The sequence below is a fragment of the Cynoglossus semilaevis genome, chromosome 8 (genome assembly GCF_000523025.1).
Source record: "Cynoglossus semilaevis isolate Cse_v1.0 chromosome 8, Cse_v1.0, whole genome shotgun sequence".
NCBI lineage: Eukaryota > Metazoa > Chordata > Actinopteri > Pleuronectiformes > Cynoglossidae > Cynoglossus > Cynoglossus semilaevis.
In genome coordinates this window covers 21924940-21947175 of record NC_024314.1, presented here as the reverse complement: position 1 = coordinate 21947175, position 22236 = coordinate 21924940, and the positions used below count along the sequence as shown (strand labels likewise).

General features: G+C 39.4%; 1 protein-coding gene across 1 annotated transcript in view; it reads right to left on the bottom strand.

Annotated features, from left to right (window-relative positions):
* The window catches only part of snd1 (staphylococcal nuclease and tudor domain containing 1), a 187762-nt gene that overhangs the window by 133208 nt on the left and 32318 nt on the right, over positions 1-22236 (bottom strand). The window contains exons 12-15 of the mRNA XM_008315686.3: positions 13776-13876; positions 11598-11708; positions 9004-9076; positions 2350-2491 (exon numbers count right to left, since the gene is read on the bottom strand). Of these exons, the coding sequence (XP_008313908.1) occupies positions 2350-2491; positions 9004-9076; positions 11598-11708; positions 13776-13876 (427 nt within the window). The remainder of the gene's footprint in view (positions 1-2349; positions 2492-9003; positions 9077-11597; positions 11709-13775; positions 13877-22236) is intronic.

Sequence of the window (22236 nt, the reverse complement as noted above, 5' to 3'; positions counted from 1 at the left end):
TTTTGGGAAAAAAACGTCAACAAAAAGCAATCAGTGTCAGATGGAATCAAAAGGGAACGCAGCTACGAACAGGTTTTGTTGTTATTTGTGAAAGCAAATATTTTTGCCAAAACCCATTTTGAGCTGTAATGACAAAAGGAATGAATGAGTCTGGTGGTGACGCCGCCTCAGTAACACGGCACCACAGCTGAACGAAAGCACCGCAGACTCGTCCTCATAATCCAAGTGTAAATATGGCAGATAGACATGACTCATACACTGTAGTGAATGCAGGTTGAGGAATAATGCCAACATTAAAGAACAGGACCATGATGAATTCAACCTGGAATATTTAAGACAGAACACAGTGTTACAAGCTCTGCCCTGAGTACCAGCGTCATTTTCTTCACACTAATTACTGTGACACATCGTTCATTATTTAACTGCTTCCTGTGTGACTTTTTTTTCCCTCCAGGCCTCATTCCATTCCTTTTACAAAACACACGCTGGAAAGACATTGGCATCGACAATGCGATCGAAACACAAATAGGGAGCATGCGTGTGATGTCATCACGCAAGTACGTCATTGAGCAAATGTGTCTGTGGAATGAATTAACAAGATCTGGGAAGCAGGAAGACGAATAACTATAAGGAGCTGGCTCTCGATTCCCATCCTTACGTAGGAGAAATTATTTTCCATGATAACCTGTTTCCAGGATATTTGTTTTAATTTACTAATGTTCCTTCTTCTCACCTCATTGTCTTCTCACACAAACCAAATGACATGTATTCAACTAGTTCAGCTTATCAACTACCACTTACAACTGAAGTCTGTCAATCGGCTTAGAAGTTTTCGATTCAGTACAATATCTGGCCTCCAGGTCCGTGTGCTTGTTATCCAGCAGAAGACAAACAAAACAACCTTTGGTTGGATCAGGCGGAGGAAAAAAAAAACTACAGACTCCCACTGAATGCCAAACAAAATAACTTTAAATTCTGAGCAGACACCGAGTTTTCACGATGTGACCTTCTCACTCACTTCCAGAAAGAGGAGAACAAAAACGCATTACGCTTCCACAATTTTAAAGTTTATACACTGGTGAGAAGCTGCTAAACTATGAGAACTTCAGCCTCCTGTTACAATGACACAGTGGCTAGTTTCCTGGCAGCGAGCCAGGCGAGCGAAGGTGAGGTCAGCAGAGGTGAGGGGGGGGGACACGTGCTCCACCGCAACACTGGTGTCGTAAACAGAAACCAGGGGTCTGCTGTTGGTACAAGCCCGCACCCCTGTGACTGTTGAAACTGTTGACCTCTGGGCTGCGGAGGTCACACTGAGTATCATCATTTTGTTTTGACTTTCAAATACCCAGGTTAAACTTAAGAACTGTTTCCAGGAGATGTGATTTACAGACTCGAAAAATTTGCTTGAACCAGAGGTCGGTTCAAAACGGGGATTAATGGACATTTTTATTTTACTGTTCTAACATTAGAAGATTTCTTCAGTGTAGGAGCCGACCTGAGGTCAATATTGAATGAGTAGATCTTGCGTTTTTCTTTTTTTTTTTGTCAATTATTTCTCTTGGGTGACACTGAGGTGAGAATAACTGGATGTAAAGACTGTGGATGGGAACAGGTAGTTCTTGCATTATAATGTACAGGAACAACAGGCAAGGTGATGAAATTATTTCTAGAAATGGGCAAGGTAATAATCAGTCAACTCAAAGACATGTGGACCGACTGTGACCCAATGATGCAGCCCCGATGTGTTTAACAAGTAAAACATTTGAACATTCTGCCAAAGTGAAGGTTATCAGACAGATCAACAGATTTATAGGATATGTAAATGTAAAAATATGTAAACCTGCCTATTAGTGACCTCTGCTCCATAAGACTGGAGTGAGAAATGAAATAGTTGTTGTCTTATTTTTTTATACAATTTAAGCTTATGATGCACAAAATTATGCTGGCTGTTATCCTAAGAAGAACATTTTTATGAATGTGAATTTTCTTTTTTTAAACAGTAAGAGAAAAACCAACAGGTGGTGGATGTGCCATCTCTGTGACCTGAGTCAGTCCCAGAGATAATAATAACACTAGGACATGTGCTTGGTCCATTTAGTTGACCTGAATTTGACATGAATTCCTACAAAAAAAAAAGTAAACCAGTTAAGATATCTGAGACATTTCTCCTGCAGTCATACCTACGGCCTTACAATGACGGCAGTGATCATTTCATCAGAAGAGAGAAACTACACAATGACAATGAAGTGTCCCAGCTACGGTGCCTAAAAACAGACCTAGAAGTGGGTCAGTAGAGAAACTCGGAATAAAGTGACCCATGATTCAGGAGGTGAAAAGAACTCTACCCACCGGCAAGGAGGAATGTGATGAGGCAGGTTTCTTTGGGCATGTACAGCTTGAGGCGAGAGCCACTGAAGACATATTCGACCACAGCCTCTGACCGCCCGGCTCTTTGTAGGAAGGGCAGGAACTGCTTGGCCTTCTGCGTCTCCTATGAAGAAAAACAAACAGGGGGGCATTTAATGGTAAATATTTCATCGCCAAGTGACACATTCATTCATACATCAAACGCAGACTCCGACAAAAATATCACAAACCAAGTTGGAAAGAACGGCAACGGCAAAAAAGAACCCAGCCAAATAAAAAGTTACCAAAATAAATGCGACAGACTAAATATGTTTATTGATTTCTAAATCTGTGGGCTTCTTCCAGACGTTTTTTTAATCCCGGTCTGGCATTACCAATGTCTGTGCCACGTTTCAGTGTCTTGTCTGAAACCTAGCGCTGTCAAAAATAATTCCCTCCATCTCCCTGATCCTGGCACTTTCTTCCTGCAAAATGTGACTCGCTGCCACGTCAGTTTGTCCAGGACAAAATTATAAGCCCAGTAAAATCACGGGCATTAAAAGGTGACGCTAGTGATGTAAGAAAGAGTCACAAACGATGAAAATATGGAGGTACTCCAGGCGTACATGAGTAGGCACAGCGCAGTGAGTCACGAAAAAATGAGTACTCTGTCGGGAGTACTGCAGCTACTGTATAACAAACAGAAGCAACAAGATGGACGCAGTATAAAGAAACAAATTCATGAATGAATGAAGGTCACCTGTAGGTTGACAGATTCGCCACTAACATAGCTTTTGCTTGGTTATTGTCAAGGTTAATGCTAACATTTTGGCCATCATTTCTTTTGGTTAACCACTGAAAAAAAAAAAAAAAACACAAACTCAAGTTCAAAAAACATTCTTCGTGAAAGTATTCTCTTTTCTACTGGAAAAAAAAAATACAATCTCTGATTGTGTAGCTGCTGGGATTCAGCAGTTTGACATTCACCAACAAGTGGTTCCCAAAGGGCTATTAAGTAGTTGGGGAATCTTTAGAGGTTTGAGGAGTGGAGAATAAAAAAAAAAGAAACTCAGGACTGAAAAATAGAATAAAAGTTCAGCTCATCCATCCAATTCAAGTGTCTTGAATAAATTGTTCAGCCCCCCGCACCCTCCGCAAAAACAAAAAACATTTCAACAGTTAGATAACTGAAAGGGGAAGTCTAGAAATATGCAAATAAGAATTTTCAAAAATTGGACAAATTTAACAGAGAAAAAAAAACTCAAGCTGCTGTCAACATGGTACGGAGACAATGGAAAAAAATGTTGGGGCTGGATTGCAGCCAGTGATGTTGGAATAATAAAAAAAAATTAACTAGAAATCGGAAAGTATTACTCGTAGAGGCATTTGTCACAATTCTTGTTATTCGTGGGTTTGGCTTTCAACTCAAGAATCACATTTTAGATATTGAATATTCTAATGGGTTACAGGAAAACAGAATACCTTTCTGACTCTGTGTTATTGTGTTTTGAAATGTTTCGATGAAGGATGTACAGTAGACCCCACCCCCTCTTCAAATGATATATTGTGTATAATTGAGTATAATACATAATGTAATAGAATTATTCGATGAAGGATGTACAGTAGACCCCAGCCCCTCTTCAAATGATATATTATTGTGTATAATTGAGTATGATACATAATGTAATAGAATTCTTTTTCTATTTAAATTTCCATACACATTTGCATTAGTTTAAACCAGTTTATTCCAGATCTTTTTGACCTGCAACCTTTTGTAGATAGGACTGCAACGTGGACACAATCACAGCTATTGTTTCAAAATGCCACTGGACTGTTTTTAAAACCCTGTAATCAGAGACTGTATTGATCCCCAGGGGGAAGCTGTCGAACGATCGTTTCAATTGTTGATCAAAGAAAATGAAACGGACAAATCAGTGCGATTTTCCTAACCGTGGACAAAAGACAAGAAATGCCACCTTTTTCAACACCTCTGTCAATACAGGATATTTTCACCTGCGTTTTAAACTAAAACCTGAGACTAATTCCAGGGCTCCAGATGAGACCCTCCATCTGCAGCTCACATCATCAACGCCTCGAGAGCCTGTGACATTATGAGTGCAGGGTTTGTGGCTCAGACACACCACCTGAACTCCACCCACCGACGTCCAAAATAGTCCCTTGAGTGGGAGACAACAAAACAGTTTCGCATACACACACAAACAAGTTCCCCGCACCTGCAGTGTGTGGGCTTTGCAATCTAACTCAAAAAAAAAAAAAAAAAAAAAGAGGAGAGGCAAGTGGAGGAGCGTAGAAAACAGGGCCTCCTCACGCATTTGTGTATCCTAGCTTTAAAGGTAGAAGTTGAGTCAAGTGCTCCATCCACTCTGCTCCCAACATATTTCCTCCTCTCCCACGCTGTGTATTTATAAACATATATGTTCTCCATTTCTGTTTGCAGCCCACTGCGTGAACGTGTTCCCTTTAGTGTCAAAATTAACCACGGAGCCAGAGGAAGGTGACATGTGTATCATGACATGTACGGTCGAGGTGCATTTCCGCCTGCGTCAGACTGTGCTGTAGCACGTGGGGAGAGTGATCTGTGGGGGAGTATCTGAGAGGAGCAGAGGAGAAGAACAGGGACGTGGGGGGGGGGGCGACTGGGGCAAATGTTGCTATTTTGGTCCTTTGTATAAGAAAGCTCATTACATTAGCTTAACTAAACCACTGGTGCATGCTGGTACTTGCTCACATGCCCAGTGGCTCCAACTAGCAGTCATCCTAGACTGGGCTTCAATTCCTTTTCCATTTTGTTTGTTTGTTTGTTTGTTTGCAGAAACGTGAGTGCACTTTCTAAAAGCCTTAAATAAATAAAGTCAGGACTTTTGTAAGTGCACATGTATTTGTTGAGCAAAAAGACGGTACATGTTTGCCCTTCCGCCGGGTAACCTAATTTATGACGGCAGTGAGTAGCCTTCAATCTAAATTTCAATACTTTATTTTTCTTCCACAGTAGGAAAAATGCACTGAAATGTTGTTTTATTTCATTTGTTCAAAGAAAAACAAATGTATTGGGGCTCAAGTGTTTACGTTTGAGACAACAGCTGTAAATTTGTCATCTCTCTATTCCTAACTAAACAAGGGTGGCGCTGTAAAAAAAAAAAAAGAAGGTTGTGCTAACGGTGGGTTAACAGATCAGGTTTGTAGCTGGACGTTAGGTTGGTTGCTGGTTAAATTCCCAGTCCAGCCAGAACTGCATTTAGAAAGCACCAAATGCCTTGGCGTTTTGTTTTGTACATTCTAACTGTGTGAGTTAATGCAACAGATGCACATTCAGCAGTAGTAGTTTATTTCTTGGCTTTTCTTATATAGATTCACACCTAGTTAGAGGATGAGAAACTTATTTTTGATAAACAGACATGAGGGCGAACCCTTAGATTGAAAAAAAAAAATTGACCAGGTTACAGATTTTATTCTGAAAAGTCAGTCTGTGAAAGCATCATATGACAAGGTTGACAGCAGCGACTGAGAGTGGACAGTGCTAATAAAAGGCACGCTAAGGGCGAAGCCACACAGTAGTGCACCAAAAACACACGACTCAGCACAATCACGTTAAAATCCTCCAACCCCGACTGGGTCACTGGGACAGTTTTTAATGAGGAAAATGTGTGAAATCTCCAGCTGGATTAAGGGTGTGGCGTATATTGCTTTTTCTCCCCGTTATTAAAGTAAATTAATTATTTAGCACTTACCCCCGCAACTACTCCCAAGTCATTGCTACACATAGGATGTGGTCAATTTAGCTAGTTAAGGGGTTGGGGGTTTATAAGTATAAGATGCACTAAAACTCCCCGGGAGTCATGGGAGTTACAGTCAGCACAACAATTCCCTGCCATAATTATCTTTATAGGGTGCAGTAATTTATCTGTCTTGCTGACACAATAACACATAGGGAGGTAATGTTGATGACAATGTGGAACGTCGGAGAGAAGTTATGCACTGTAACTCTATAGTCCCCTTGGTGTTAAAGAGCTTTACTCATTTGTTCAAATGGGAGCTGATGATACTTTAAGCAGCAACTTTGCAGTGCGCGATCGCAGCCACCGAATGTGTTGGCCCGCTCTGAGCTTAAAGAAAAAAAAAAAAAAGGCGAGTACAGGAAGGGAAAAAAGGCAGAGTAATTTAACCAAATGTCTCTCTAGAGGATACAAGTACAACAAGAGAGCTCAAGTGAGAGACAACAAGGTGCTAATGTTCCTGAAGATCAGGTTTGAAGTAGTTCACAGTGATATGTCACTGGATGTTTAAAATAGACGCAAAAATGGTGAAGAGGAGAACTGCATGGTGACAACGGGGAGGGCTGCTGTAACTGTTGGACATTCTGTAGGTTGGACCTGGACAGATGCACATGCTACTGGGGAATAAACAAATACTAAAGAGCTGAGGCACCTGTTGGCCAGAGTTTATTTCATTGGCTAATAATTCAGTCCACGACCCTTATATTTAACAACCGTCACTAACTAAAATAAGAACTAAATGGGAATTTATACGAGGGTAAACGAGGCTCTAGCATGTCATTGGTCAGACATGCTAATGGTAAACAACCTCAACCTGCTGCTCTGGATGTTGTAGAGTTTGGGGAATTTTAAAACCCCAAACACAGTATTCCAATATCCATTCATTCATTCAGCAGAACATTGACTTTCTTAAAGTTGATTGAAAATTGACCAAGGAAAAGTGTATTCCAATATCCATTCATTCATTCAGTAGAAAATTGAAAATTGATATTTTTAGTAGCCACAGTGATCCATATGTGCTAATGTATGCTAACTATACAGCAAAACATCCAACACTAATGTCTTAAAATGTTACAGTTTGTTAAGGCTTTGAAGATAAATAAAATGTCTTTATCGTATTCGAACTCTGCAGTGAACTCTGGAGTAAGGCTGAAAACAAAGCTGAATTCCTGTTGGGTTTTAATACAAGGCTTGTCAATTTGTCACGGGTGGAGTTTTTTTCAGTTTACTGCTGTGCTAAAGCAACAGAGTTTTTATATTTTGTTGAGACTTCAGTACATTTTTTGCAGCCACCAAATTGAGATTATTTGTATTAAAACTAAAGGTGGAAGAAAAACTTTGTGCCCATTTTGCAGCAGGAGTCGGGCAATGATGCACTGATTGTAGCTCTGCATCAGTCTTGCTGCTGTCTGTTGGAGCTTTGGCCCTAATAAAAACAACTTCTTATATCCCTGGCCTGGCTTTAACAGATTTAAGACTTGAAGGAGAAGTATTATCACAGGAGAACTGGAAACTGGGAAAAGGTTTTAAAAGCACAAAGCGTTTTTCTCTTCTTCATCATCATCATCTTTATTTTAATGTTTCTGTTGAACATATAAAAAGGTTTAATCAATGTGCACCAGCCACCCATTACTTGTTTCTTTGAGATTTTTCCTGCTCTGATGTTCATTTGTTGAGTGCTCAAATCAGGTTCATTAGCCAAATTATGCTTCCATCAAGCCCCGGGGCACATATCAACAAGCTAGGACCAGGCACCGCTGATGGTTTTATTAATGGAGCTGAATATTTTTAGAGGACCCTTAGTGTAGCATAAGAAGATAAAAAAACAGCTCTAAGAAGCAGAGACGTTGAGTCATGAGGAGAACTGAATATCATTTGCAGTGTTTATAATTGATGGGATTCTGGATATATAATTCAATAAGTAAAATCTTACTTATTGTTTTGGCTGAGAGTGATATTTATTGAGAGAGAACGTAGTAGAGCACAATATAGACCTGACGCTACAGTTCAATTTTGAGTTAATATTCAAACAGAGTTGTCTGGTAGACTCCTGTATATTCACGTTGTACAGTATACTCCCCGCCACTGTCATCAGCGCTGCTGTCATCTTATAGCTCATATACGGTACTGCTGTGAAAAGTCATCGTTTCTATACATACAGATAAAGCAACCGATCCTGACTAGCAGAACGAGCCGTTCCTGGTTCTAATCCTAAAACTCAAAAATGTATGACTTTAAAATGACGTTGAGTTCAACACATGTTGACAAGACAAGCTAACTTAAAGCAAATGCAGCTGTTCTAACTATTATTTATACACACTGTCTAACAAGGTATAATTAGGTGCCTCATAATTTCATTTTAATAATGACATCATTATAATTGGCCAATACTTAATACCTATATATTTATATTTTAAGTATATTTTAAATACACTATAAAAACAAAAACAATATTAGTACCATTATCTTTGATTATTGCGAAGCTGCATTTCCCTCTTGGTATAAGAAGAATAACACGGTTACGACACTTCTGTGTGTTTAGTTTCTAAATGACAAATGGATTAGAAAAAGAAAAAGAAATACACAGGCTACTCCTCAGGAGTTGCGCGGCGTTTATGACATCACACAACATGATTGGTTCAACGGGCACTATTGTATTTTTAAATAATAGATTTCGTTTTAATTTTTTTTCTACATCAATTTCTATTGGATCTCGGCAACGCCGATGCATCAGAAAAACAATATTTTCTCCCACTCCTATTCCCCAATGACATTACAGTAAAACAAATGCAGGGCCATTATCTATTCACAACGCATAAGCGGAGAGCCTTTTAATCCCATTTACTGTAAAAGACATACATACCCCAGAGATGTCTGCCACTCTGTGGATGGGAACCTCCTTCTTGCTGTGCAGGCCTTTCCCGTTCTTGATGGCACTAGAGTCAGGAAAAACCCACAAAAAAGGAAAATTACTCAGCAGCTTGAGCACAATTGCAGCACATCCAGTAAGCACAAGACTTTTGAAGCTGAAAGACCCGGAACAAATAAGAGCCCCTCGAATAACAATAGCAGCAGGGGGAGCTACTGCTGCGTCCAAAAGCAGAGGGTTCCTGTTTCCCCTCTTTCTTATAACCAAATAATCTATAAGTCTGAGATTTAGGAAATCATCATTACGGAGGGATGAGGAGAAACAGAGAGACATGAGTTGCTTTTATTTATTTTTTTAGAGGCAGCTGGGAGTTTAGCGATGATGACTGGTGCTGAAGACAACCGCTGTAAAAAGCCTCAAGGGCCAAATGAGATGAAGATGACCAGGATAACGTCGGCTGCTGAGTGGAATCACGCCACCTCTGGGTCACTGGGATGCACGCACCATCGCTTCTAAGATGGCATGTACATTTATGAAAGCATGTATATGTATATAGTTATATATATGTGTGTGTGTGTGTGTGTGTGTGTGGGCACGTGCACATATAATAGCCAGGAGGAGGTTCCATGGAAGCTGCAGGCCATTGCTCATGTGCAGAGGGAACTAAAAATAAAACTAATGCTACAGAGAGAAACCTCTCATCAACTTTAATAAGACCCCACCAGGGACGGAGGGAGAGAGAGAGAGAGAGAGAGAGAGAGAGAGAAGAGAGTGACCAAAGACGAGATAACCATGGAAGAGAAAGGGCTGGAGAAGACCAAGGCTAGGGAAGGACACTAGGGAACGAATAAGGACAAAATATGTACAGGAAAAAAAAAAGTGAGAAAGATGGAGAAAATGGGAAAGAAGAGCGGGCGAGGAGACAGTGTAGAAGAAGAGACAGCGTTGTGTTTAAAAAAAAAAAAAAAAAAAAAAAAGACAGCAGTGGCTGCATCTGCTCTACCTGTAGCCAGCAGATCTTAATCTATGACAGAGTAATAAAGCAGGCACTAAATCTCTCCACTGCACTTCCATGTAATTATATTCATAGGGTCTGTGTAAAGAGAGCGTCTGATTTAGCATCCAGCAGTGGGGAAGGTAGGAGGTGGGTGACTGTGTGTGTGTGTAGGCATGTATGTTAAGATTAAAAAAAAAGAACCAATGCATGAATTAGTGAATGTGACAGCAAGGACACAATTCCAGGAGAAAATGTACTATAACAGGCTGAGATGTTTTCCTTGTGTCACGTTGAATGTAACAGCAAACGTACGAGCCATTTAGAAGGAAAGAAAAAAAAAAAGCTCAAGGTCAAATATATACTGTCCATTTAGAAGGAAAGAAAAAAAAAAAAACTCAAGGTCAAATATATACTGTATTTTTTTTTTTCTTTTTTCCCCAGCAATAAAAAACAAGGTCATGCACAGTTTAAACTAAATGTTTGCCTAACTTCATGGCTGCGTCGAAAGTGGGTTTGTTCAAAGCGAGGTGCTGGGGCCAGTTGTGGCCCACGTACAGGTTATTTATGGTGAAAGCCAATTAGCATCAGTTCTTAAAAAATGTAAAAACAAAAAGTTTTGTGCATTCATATTAATTGCATTTCTAACTCCCTCCTGAGCTATAATTATGATATTTTTACTATCTACTTTTTGTTATCTTTCTTTTTTCTTTCTGTGCTTTAGCAGCTGTTAGCTTGGTCCAGCCTAACTGTAGTTTAGTTTGGAAGAAGTCAATCATCTTTGTTTCCTAAAATGAGGGTATGCATAGGTAGACATTTTTTTTTCTCATTAATATTTAGTGGATTTCAAACATTGATATATGAATGTATACCGTTCATAAAGTACTGTGAAATAGGTAGGAGTATACATGCACAAATGTATCCATATTTGGTATATGGGTGTGTACTGTATATAAAGCACTGTTTATACCACCTTTCTTCAACAGTTCCAGCACGACTTTGCTGCCTGTGGACCACCTTAAACGTATGCACAATCTATATATATAGGTATATTGAGCTAATTAAAAACTAATTACAAGAAACTTTTTTGCAATAATGCCTGCTTTCTTTAGGTTAATGTGCTTTTTTGTTTGGGTTTTTAGACATTTCTGGCCTTAGCTTTGGCTGTGTTTTAATTATTTAATGGAGTTATATTTACTGATTTCTGCAGTTTATGTTAAGCAGGTTATGCCATCATTATGGCTAACTTCAGTCTACCTTTTTATGACCTTTTAACAACGTTTTTTTTATTAGTTCCTGTTTTTTAAACACAATTTAAAAAATACTAATGTTATAAACAACATAAATTAACCAATTTTAAAGCACACAATCTTAAGCATCAAAGTAGAACCAGTGTGGCCTCAGGTGGTTTCACATAATCCACTCTAACCACAGAAAAAGTTGAACAGATTAAGGGGGACTAAGGACATGCATCAGGATTAACTTTAAAAAATTGTAGGAAATTATATATACAGAGAACAGGGTTTGGTGGTGTGATTATTAAAGGGCCAGGTGTAAAATATTGCATCAGTATCTCTGTGTCTGGTTTCCTCACCGAGCCTCTGCAGCAAGCAGCTCGTCGTAGTGGGAGGAGCGCTGGTCGTCATCCTGTCTGTATCTGATCACCGTCGCGAGGCCTTTGCTGACCAGAGCCTCTGCGATGTTACTGGAGGAAGAGGGAGAAGAAGAGATTACCTTAATAACTACAACAAGCAAACCCTCCCTGCCTCCCTCCTTTCCCCCCCGGCCTCTGAACAAATTCTCAGTGAGCTGGCTCAACAAAAAGAAAATATGGACGTGGAAGATTCCCAGGGTGGCTTTGCTGAAGGACAAAGGTCAGAGATATGTTGACTTTGCACACTTAAACTGCTTCCTCGCTGCTGATGTACAGAAGAAAGGATGAAGGACTGAATGAGGGTATTACTGTACTCACGGGCCACTTCTTAACTTCATCGAGCCTGTATCCTGTTAGCTCAGTGATAGAAATGTGGATTTCACAAATCGATGGAAACATTCCTGCCTGAGCAATTGAGCTGAGCTGCATCAAGTCGGGCAAAGGGCAGGGGTCACCGACTGTATTTGTCGGAGGGCCAGAATTGCTTTAGACAGACACCTCGGGGGCCGAACACTCAAATAAAATGAAATGAAAATCACATTTTTGAATAACATTATTATTTGATGTTGTTGGAATCCAGTCTGGGTGGATTGGATGGGTCGATGGGCCAGATTTAGCCGCGGGCCGCCAGTTGATAACCTCTAGCATAGGTTATCAAACTGTGCCAGGTTAGAAAGTGTTACAGAGAAGTGGACACAGAGATTTTACCATCTGAAACTTGCATTTTGTACATTTACACATATTACACCTATTCTCACAAAGGAAAGGGGCAGAAATATTTAATACCGACACCGTAGGTCGTGAACTACTAGAACTTTGCTACAGGAAACAAAGTGAAATGTGAAGTGAAGGGCTGCGTTGAGTTGACATACAAATGTGAATGGCTGGTAGAGTCACATGATGAGCTTCAGTTTTTCCCATTGCATGTACTTAACTTTTAAAATGACTGCAATGCCTTTCAATACAAGGAGTGGCAGAGGGGGAGGAAAAGCCCCGAACATTTGACCTTTTTCCCCTCATTTTCCATCCCTGAAAAGTTGGTCATTCATTTTCAGGTGTTCCAGGACACTGGCATCTGTGTGATCGTGGTCTTTCTCAGTCCACTTAAACCACTCATCTTCTAAACTCCGGCATGGACACGTTGTTTTCACTAAGCTCCCTCCTGTTCAGTTCTTATCCACTTAGCTTTTTAACTTTCTATCAAAAACTCTAAAAGGGATTTTTTTTTAAACTTCCTGTAAAGTGGACATAATTAGTCCTTGCTCATAGTACTTATTCCACACTAATAAAATATTTTATTTGAGCACTTAAAATATCCTTTTTTAAGTCAAATCTTTTTTTCATGAAAGGGCTTCAATGAGTGAAAATGTAGGAAAATTGTGGATAAAATAAGACAGAGATCGGGTCACAAAAGCTCAAAGACGTCACATCGAACGTCTGTGCCGCCTCGTTTGCTGCTATTACGGGACACTAAGCCATCTGTTATCTGTGGTGGAGTTAGCTGTTATTGGTGAGTTCAGAGGTCAGGTCTTGACCCCTATGGGTAAATGTACACCACGAACAGTGATACTGACAAAGAGGGACCCGGGTTCAAATATGGTTATGTAATGGCGTCTTGGGCTTTAACAGACACAGGCAGAAAGATAACTAAAAAAAGTTTTTTTTAAGACAGAATATTTATTTTCTCGACGTCAGATGTCACGGATGTTTCTTTATCCCGCACTGAATAAATTTTAAACTTTAAGAAGTCGAAACAATGTTTAGATCTGATTAAAACCACATTCCCACTCCTTCAAAGCAGTGTGTGTGCATGGATACATAATTGCTTGCACTTTGAGAAACCTCAGGGAAATTCAAATACAACACAGCGCGCTGAGGTCACACAGTGATAAATGAGAAAATAATGGCTTCTTAAGAATCAACCAGTGACGGTTCCTGTGTTGTTCTGCCTTGAAGCTGCTCACAATTATGTCTGTGATGAAACTAATGACTTCAAACACTCGTAAGGATTCGGTTGAATTAATGTAAAGAAGCGTCAGAAAGCCTGGACTGTATCCACAACAGGACATGAACAGGATTTCAGACGATAAAGACATGAAGTGGACTGAAAGTTCTTACATGCCGCCAATGGTAACTGTAGCACAGGTGCGTTCGGAGAAGGCAGGTATTCCTTCTCCAGGTCCAGTTGCTGCTCTGATGTAGTCCACTGTGACATTGACCTATAGTCAAAAAAACAGAAAAAAAAAAACAATGAGTTCACACTTTTAATCTCCAAAGTGGGTTCAACATGTAAAAGAAAATTTCAATTTCTTTAATTGTTAATATAATTGTTCCTGGACCACAGCATTAAATTAAAACTGTAAATTTCAACATCCACAGAGCAGCACCGACAAAAACACCAACATAATGTATTCCTTTGTTTTTGCCTTAACTGTTTCTGAGAAATTACAATTCAGTTATGTAAGAGGAGCAGATACAACCAAGCATTATCTTCAGCCTACACTCCTCCAGACTCTGAAGATGGATTTTGTGCTTTCTTTCTTTCTTCTGCAACTTTCTTTCTGCGACTGCATCTTATTTCTCTGCATCTTTGTCTCTAAATCCCCTTCTTCTTCTCCTACATCCATCAATCCCATTTCTCCATGTCATCGCTGACCCCATCTTTTCGTCTAAATTAGACAATGCTGCAGCATAAATGTAATCAATAATCCAACAAATAATATTAAGAAGATTCTATTTACCACTGGGTGTATTATAATCACCAGATTCACTTATAAAAAAAGCCATTGTTATAGTTGTGTGATATCACCTGGTCTGAACACAAAACACATTCAAATCCATTCATCCTCAAATAAAAGCCATTTACATTAGAGGAAAAAAAAAATTCTCTTTTACATTTTTTACAAGAGTCGTGGTCACTGTTGTGATCAATGGCTGTGCACAGGCTAGAAACCAGTGATGAATGAGGGAGAAGTGGAGCAATGTAAAAACAGGAACATGTAATAAAAGACAATCGCTGAATGAAAATGAGAGAAGAGCGGAGGACAACAAAACTTTTTAGTGGGAGATTTAAATGCATTAGCTAAGCAGCGAGCAGGACACTGAGCTGTGGAACCACAACACCAGTTCTTCCCCATTATGCCGAGCAATGACAGATTATAAACTTTGACCAAGCGATGTTAGATTAGAGGAGTTCCGAGCCCATTCTCCACGGGCCATCTAACAGATCTCCTGATAAGGCGCGGCTATCTGTAAGAAGCCTCCAGAGAAGAGCAGGGTGGAGGAGGAAGAGCCAGCAGATGGATTAGAAAGGAAAGGAGTGATAAGAACAAGGACGAGGAAAAGGACAGGACAAGAGGAAGACGGAGGTGCTTCTGCCGCCCTGGTGTCAGGAGGAGATATGGGTAATACTGCAGAAGAAACGTGATCACTTTAAACACATTTAGATTTTTTTTTTGTCATATCTTTGTTGATTTGATGTCGACACAACATATGGCTGCACATTTTGTTATTTCTTTTCAAGTGAATTAAGATGGATTGATCCATCTCAGGGCTAAATTAGTAATTTTCTCCTGCTGTCTATCCATTTTTGGCTAACTTTAGCTTCTCTTATAGAGAACCTTCTAAAAAGTTATCACATAAAAGAAATGAAGCAACTTTTTTGGACCTTTCTTGGGGTAACCCTTTAAATTATTTACATATATACATATATATGTTAATATTTACATAAGCATATATATGTACATACATCTAAAGGAATTGTACATATATACACAAATATATACATAAACACAAACATATGTATATATGTTTCAGCTCCCTTTAAGGAAAACTGTTATTCTTTAGAAACTTTAGCCATATCTACGCTACTATTAGGTTACTTCACTGTAGTCCTAATATTTTCCGCCATTTTAATAGCTACATGTACGGCTAACTTTTAAAACAAATATTTAGCTGCTTTCAGGCTACTTGAACTACATTTTGGAGTGGGTCTATCATGTATTCAGATTCTGTTTTTGCTATTTTCATTTAAACTCTATCTTTATCCTATACATTTTTGTACACCTTTTCACTTGGACTCTACGCCCTATATATGGCCCTTCAAAAGACTGGTGAAACGATCCCCCTCAGAACCTTAATGGATGATGGAAGACAAGCACATCATTCAGACAGCCATTCGTCTGAAAAGTGCAGTTGCAATTTTATAAGTAGATTCATCAAAGTTTTATAACCTTGAGAAACCAAAAATTTAAATGCAAGCACTTAAGCAGTTTAAGCAGCTATTCAAACGCTGATAAACGTTATGTAAAACCAAAGATGATGTGTTTGTATGTAACGGAGCATGAAAGGCCTCCCGCTTGCTTAATATTTTAGTTCCTTTTGAGAGGCGGCGTTTAAACAAACAAGCTGTAGTGGCGTGTGACCGACAGTAATCACAACCCAGCACGGACTCGGCTTGAGTGATTTTCTTTTTTTCCGGAGGCGCAGTCAAACTCTGCGTATACTGATAAAGTGTAGGAGGCGCTAATGTTTACAGGGAGTGACACAAGTAGACGGCACCTGCACACTTTAATCTAATCCATTCAGCTTTCACAGGTGATCTGGTGCCATTCTAAAAAGCTGTGCTGCAGATTATTTTGTAATCAAAGAGGACGGTGTTTTTTTGAAGCAAAAAGGACGGTGGAAATGTACACAACTGGAGCTGAGGAACATTTGAACAGAAAGTGTGTGACCAAGACGTGAGACATGCAGACGCTCTGAGGGAGCTGGAAATTAGTCTTTAACAAAAGAAAATGATCATTAAAATTGAGTTTATGAACTGATTGAGAAGGAAATAATTATGAATTTGTATGGCTCAAATCAAAGTGTTTAAACCAGTTTAGGAATGGGATGGGTTTGATTATCATAGATTTTAGTCAGAAGATGAATGACTTCAATAGATGAAGGTTTTCAAGGATCTGACGTCACCTGGTGTCAATAAAACCATGAGACACATTAAAATAATATGTTCTCCAATAGAGTCACTTCTGCACTGAGGGTTCTAAAATATAATGTATTTGTACGTAAACACGTTAGTATGACTATTTGCACCTCTACTGAATGTTCTGTTGTATTCTGTATTGGTGCAGGTAGTTCTTCTTCAACTGCAAAATCAGGGTTCTCAAACTCCCGGCCAGGGACCACTTCCAGTCCATAAACCCACCCACAACTGGCCTGTGACTTGTCCATAGTAATTTTAATATGGGGTAATTTTATTTATTTTACTTTGTTTTTCCAATTGTTAAAATTCTTTAGTTAGCTATTTGGATTTTGTTTTGTTTAGTTTTGAAAACCAAACACTGATGTGGCCTATCAGCATTTTCCCTCAGCTCATTTTATTCTGCTTTACAGAAAAAATTCCTCCATCTTTGGCCTAGAGGTACCTCAACTGATCCTCTACTGACATGAGCCGAGTTTGAAGCAACAAGACTTAAAGCCGAAACAGCTCGGTGTGAAGACGAAGTGAGCAGAGTTAAATATGGAGAAGTAGGAGTGCTGTCGGGATTCCACACAATGGGTTTTGGTGACGCTCTGAGCTGCACACTTGTTCACCGTCTGCCTAAATGCACACACCTCCAGTCTCCAAAATTCCTGCTCACAGTGTTCACAGTGACTGCACACTCCCTCGCGTTTGCCGAGAAGAGAGGAAAGTCGGCGCTAACGGTACGACACGAGCAGCTGCGTAACAGGAGCCACTTTTGAGAATGTAGGATAATCCGAATGTGCTCAACCCTGATAAGTGGCTTAATGCAACGGTTTCCGTTGGACTGTTCTCTTTTCTGCTCAGGCTGAGACCCCGGCGCACAAGAAGCACTACTTATAAAGTTAGCCAAATCGAGCTTTTTGGGATTATGTCACCATGCGAGCGCTGTCGTCCCACTGAGGGAAGGGACATGTATATGAGACAAGACAGAAAAGGGCTGGGATGACAGAGTGAGAGGAGAAAAGAGAAATTGCTTTCGAGCATATTTAGACTGTGGTGACAGTTAAGAGGATTTGTAGGCAGTAAAATAAACATATTGATAGTGAGGCAGCTGTTCTGAATCAAAAACAATTACTTTGTTTTTTAACTTCAATATTTCTTTTCACCGCAGATGTATTTCAGTTTGTTACAGACCTGCGGTGTGTGGACAGTGTGATCTTAAAACGTAGTTACTCGTAGCTGTAAGGCTAAAATCTTAAATTCTATTATTCTAAATTTAATATAATATAAAACAACTTTAATTCCTGTATTTAAGACAGCAGTTATGTTACAAAGACACCAGGTTTATCAAACGAATACATCTTATAAATCACAGGGTAACTGTAGATTAATCACGATTATTCGTCATCTTGATAGAATGATAGCTTCATGCCCTCTAAGAGGAGACGGTCCCTGACTTTGGGAACCATTGACAAATTACAGGACACATGTAACGGATGTTGAGCTAAAGGTTAGTTGTTAACTCTGTTGCACATTTGCCACTAAGTATCAAAAATATTTGAGCCATTTCATGCATCAAAAAAAAAAAAAAAGATTCTTAAAAATGTAGAGCCATAAAAAACTGAATCTTAAGAAATCAAAGACTCCCTTCAATGCTACAATTGTCCCTGAGGCCGAACTTTGGACATGGCTTCTGTAAAGTCTTCCTTCAAAAAGAACAGGCCGAGGACTGCAACAGTTTCTCCCCACATCAGAGGAGAACTGAATGAAGTCTGTGCACGGCCAAAAAAAAAAGAACTGAGGGAATCCTTTGAATATGCAGATTAGATATGCCGTATAAAAGATCAGAAGCAGCCTGCTCATTTTATAGGTATGGAGAATAGAGAGGGTTTTATAGAGAAAAAAAAAAAGCTTTTGACGTAGCTTTATTCACCTAAATCAAAGAGGTGACATTAAGGCTTTGAGCTTGCGCTCAAAATATTGCAACTCATGCTTAGTCACACAGGAAGGTGACTCAGGAGGTTTTTAGGATTCTTTTTTTTTTTTTTTTAAACGAGAATCTCGTCAATGGGGAACATACCCGTAGGTCAATCTGATAACTTAACCTTGAGACCGCGGGAGTATGATTAGCTACAGAGGATTCACAGATACACCTTTGGTGATGAGATGATTAATCAGAAGTCGCATCTCTACAAGTGTATCAAGCAATCGTCCTCTTTCTTTCATGGAAGATCAGATCTTTTAAATCCACCAGGGTCAGGGCCCAATTATCTGGGGGGGTTCAAAAAATCAATTTAAACACATTTCCATTTACTATGTATTCTTCATGCCATCATTGTCAATTGCAAACAATCTGTCACAAGCAGACAACAAGGCAAAAGCTAGCACACTAGCTCCACTGCACCAGGCTGGCATCGAAAGCATTATGCATTCAAGTCAGGACAAAGTTTGATGTGGATTGTGGCCGAAACAGTTTTGAGGTATCTTAGTTTCTCATCAGCTCATCAGTAAGTGAGCAGGAAACTTCTTGCATCTCTCTCCCTCTCTCTCTCCAACTTAAATAGTGAATCTCGTTATTCATGCCGACTTCTGACCTTATTAGCATTTCATACACAATCATATACAATTGTTTTTCCTAGAACATTAAAGGCATCACTAGCTTTACTCAGCCTCCTGAAAAACTGCATAAATCTATATGGAATTATTTAGTCTATAAACATTATACAGATTGAAATGGATGGGTAAGATTCATTAAATAGAACAAATAGCTAAAACAAAGCTAGGTTATCATGAAATATGTAACCAAATCCACATCTCAATTATGCTGATACCAAAGTTAGTTAAAAAGGGAAAACGGTTATTTATTTTAGAATAATCCAATTATTTTGAGTGTTTTTATTTTAGAGGTGAAAGCAACTGTTTCTGCAATAACGCTTGAATATATTTTGTGTGTATACAAAAGAGAAATGATTTCCACATATAACAACAAAATATGAATACATATTAAATAGCACTTTGGCTTAATATAGTTTTTAAAAGTGGTATAAACAGAGCCGCCCGGATGAGGTAGTTGGTGAATCTATAACCATTTGCATTTGCTTGAATCCAAGTCAACAAACAGCTGTCTGCTGACTAAAATTAGAACCTCGAAGGTTAATGTTGTGTTTGCCAATAATGTTCACCCGTTGCGAAGCAGCGATCATTTTGTCCAGAATCCAGCTGCAGGGTGATGCTTTCACAGAGACAGCGAGGCTGGTTTCAGGGCTGTGCACTGCAATTATTGAAAAAAAATGATGCACTGTGACAGAGGCTTTAATTCAGAGCTTTAGCTGTGTGTCTTAGCAACAATAAAAGTAAAGGGAGGGAAGAAGCGATCCACAGCTCTTCCGTTATTGATTTTGCAAACTGAAAAGGTTTTTACGGCTGGCAAATGGGGAAGAGCTCTCCACTTGAACCTAACTCACTTCAAAGAGGCTGCAAGCACACACGTGGGAGAACCAACTTCAATACTAATCAAATGTGGAGGAATACAGGGGTGTATACTAAATTTATAAGTTGAACTTTAAGATCCAGAAGAGATGTGTGAGGCCAGATCTGGAGACTTATGAATCATCTAATGACCTTGTGCGGATCTTACATTTGCTGCTACAAGCGATTCAATCAAATTGGGAAAGTAAAAGGTGAAGCAGTTAGTGTTTATTTTGGACTAATTTAAGCTTAATTAGTTTTTTTTTAATTAGAGGTCACTACATAGTAAAAATGGCCAGTATTAGTATTGTTCGGAAAAAAAAAAGCCCATCCGATTCTAATACCTAAACCCAGGGTCTACATGGGTGTACCATCTTAGTGTACAACGGCTCCAGCACTTGTTAACTGTTTTGAGTGTTCAGACAATAATGTGTACTTTCCCGAAGAAACAAACACACAAAAAAAAAACTATTTGCCTCAGGCTCAGAGAGGCAAGCAGAACTTTCAGCCGAGTTGACTTCTCAAGCTCCCTAGTGTTTAAGAAAACAGTTTTATGAAATCAAACTTTGCATGAAAGTCAGCATGGACTCGTCTTAGTGCTATCGGCTGTGGGGTGGGGGTGTGTGTGTGTGTACGAATATACAGCAAAGCTGATTTGTCATCATTCCATTTACTCCTCAAAAAGTATGACTTAAGGACTTGAACTATAAAAAAGGCTCTCTCTCTCTCTCTCTGTCTCTCTCTCTCTGTCTCTCTCTCTCTGTCTCTCTCTCTCGCTCTCTCTCTCTCTCTCTCTCTCTCTCTGTCTCTCTCTCTCGCTCTCTCTCTCTCTCTCTCTCTCTCCATTAGAATTAACTAATTCAGGGTTCTGAATCTGGATTATTTGTTAGTATGATCAGGTGCCTGTGTTTTTTTCCCTATGACAATAAAGGCATCATTGTTCTCAATTGTATTGTTTGTTTTGTTTTTGTTTTTTTTTTGTGGTTACCAGTCAAAGCTGCAGCACAGGCTTGACTTGCATATTTGAAAAGCTCCACTTTAGATAAAACCACGGGCAATTTTAACTTCGCAATTCTAAATAAGCACCAGGGTTTCAAACACAACAACCACAAATACGTTATCATCATTGTTGGTGTACCTTTTGCAGTATTTTAAAAGCATTTTGTCTCACTATCCCATTACTACTCATTATTCCAGAACACAAACAGCCCAAATATACAGCATTGTCATTATTCTTGCTTCACTTGTCAGGAGGTCATTAAAAAAACATTAATGAAAAAGATTAAAATGGCTGTGACGAGAAGTTGACGCGAGAAAATAAATTCCGCTCTGGTACCGAGTTCCTGGCTTCAGGCTGAGTTAGTGAGCGCTTGTTTCGTGCTGTTCTCCGCCGTCCTGAAAAGCTTTTTCCTTTATCCACCGGTGAACACACGTAAAGTTGCATGACGCGGGAATGCTTTTTCGATCTGTTATTTAACTGCTGTGGTTTAGAGGCATGAAAGCCGCACATTTGCTCGGTACAATCTGGCCCCGACAGAGGAAAACATTCTGAAAAGCACACTGAGAATTGATTTGTGACTGTCTGAGCTCCAAAATCTGATATTTGTGATTCAGCCACAAAACAACATTGTATTTATGAGATAAATTCTGACCGAGGGAGGTCATTTTGTCTGGGTGATTATGCAGAACGCCACATTCTGACATTTTTTCAATCAATTTGGACATTCGACTGGATGTTCTCCAGCATTGTCCCGTAATGATGTCCCTCTGTATCGAATAGGTTTCACAATTAGTTATTTGGAAAAACATTATCGAGGGACAAAAAACAATTAATGGAGGAAAGCGTCGGATGAGCCCGCTAGCAACAGCTGCTTTGTCGCCATGTTCCATCGCTCAACAACAATGGCAAAATAATTTCACAGAGACCCCAAGCAATGAGCTGGCAACTAATAAATATGAAAAAGTTTAACACTTGACACAGGTGGTAACAAATCAGTTCTCACTTGTAGGAAAACTACAAAGTCCATTCCACCTCATTCAACTCAGCTCAAGGGCTTCCTGCACTCTCATGCTAATACCAACGACCTAATTTTGGAGTTCATCTGTTCAAATTAAAAACAATGGGGAGGCAGATGTTCCAGCAGTGGC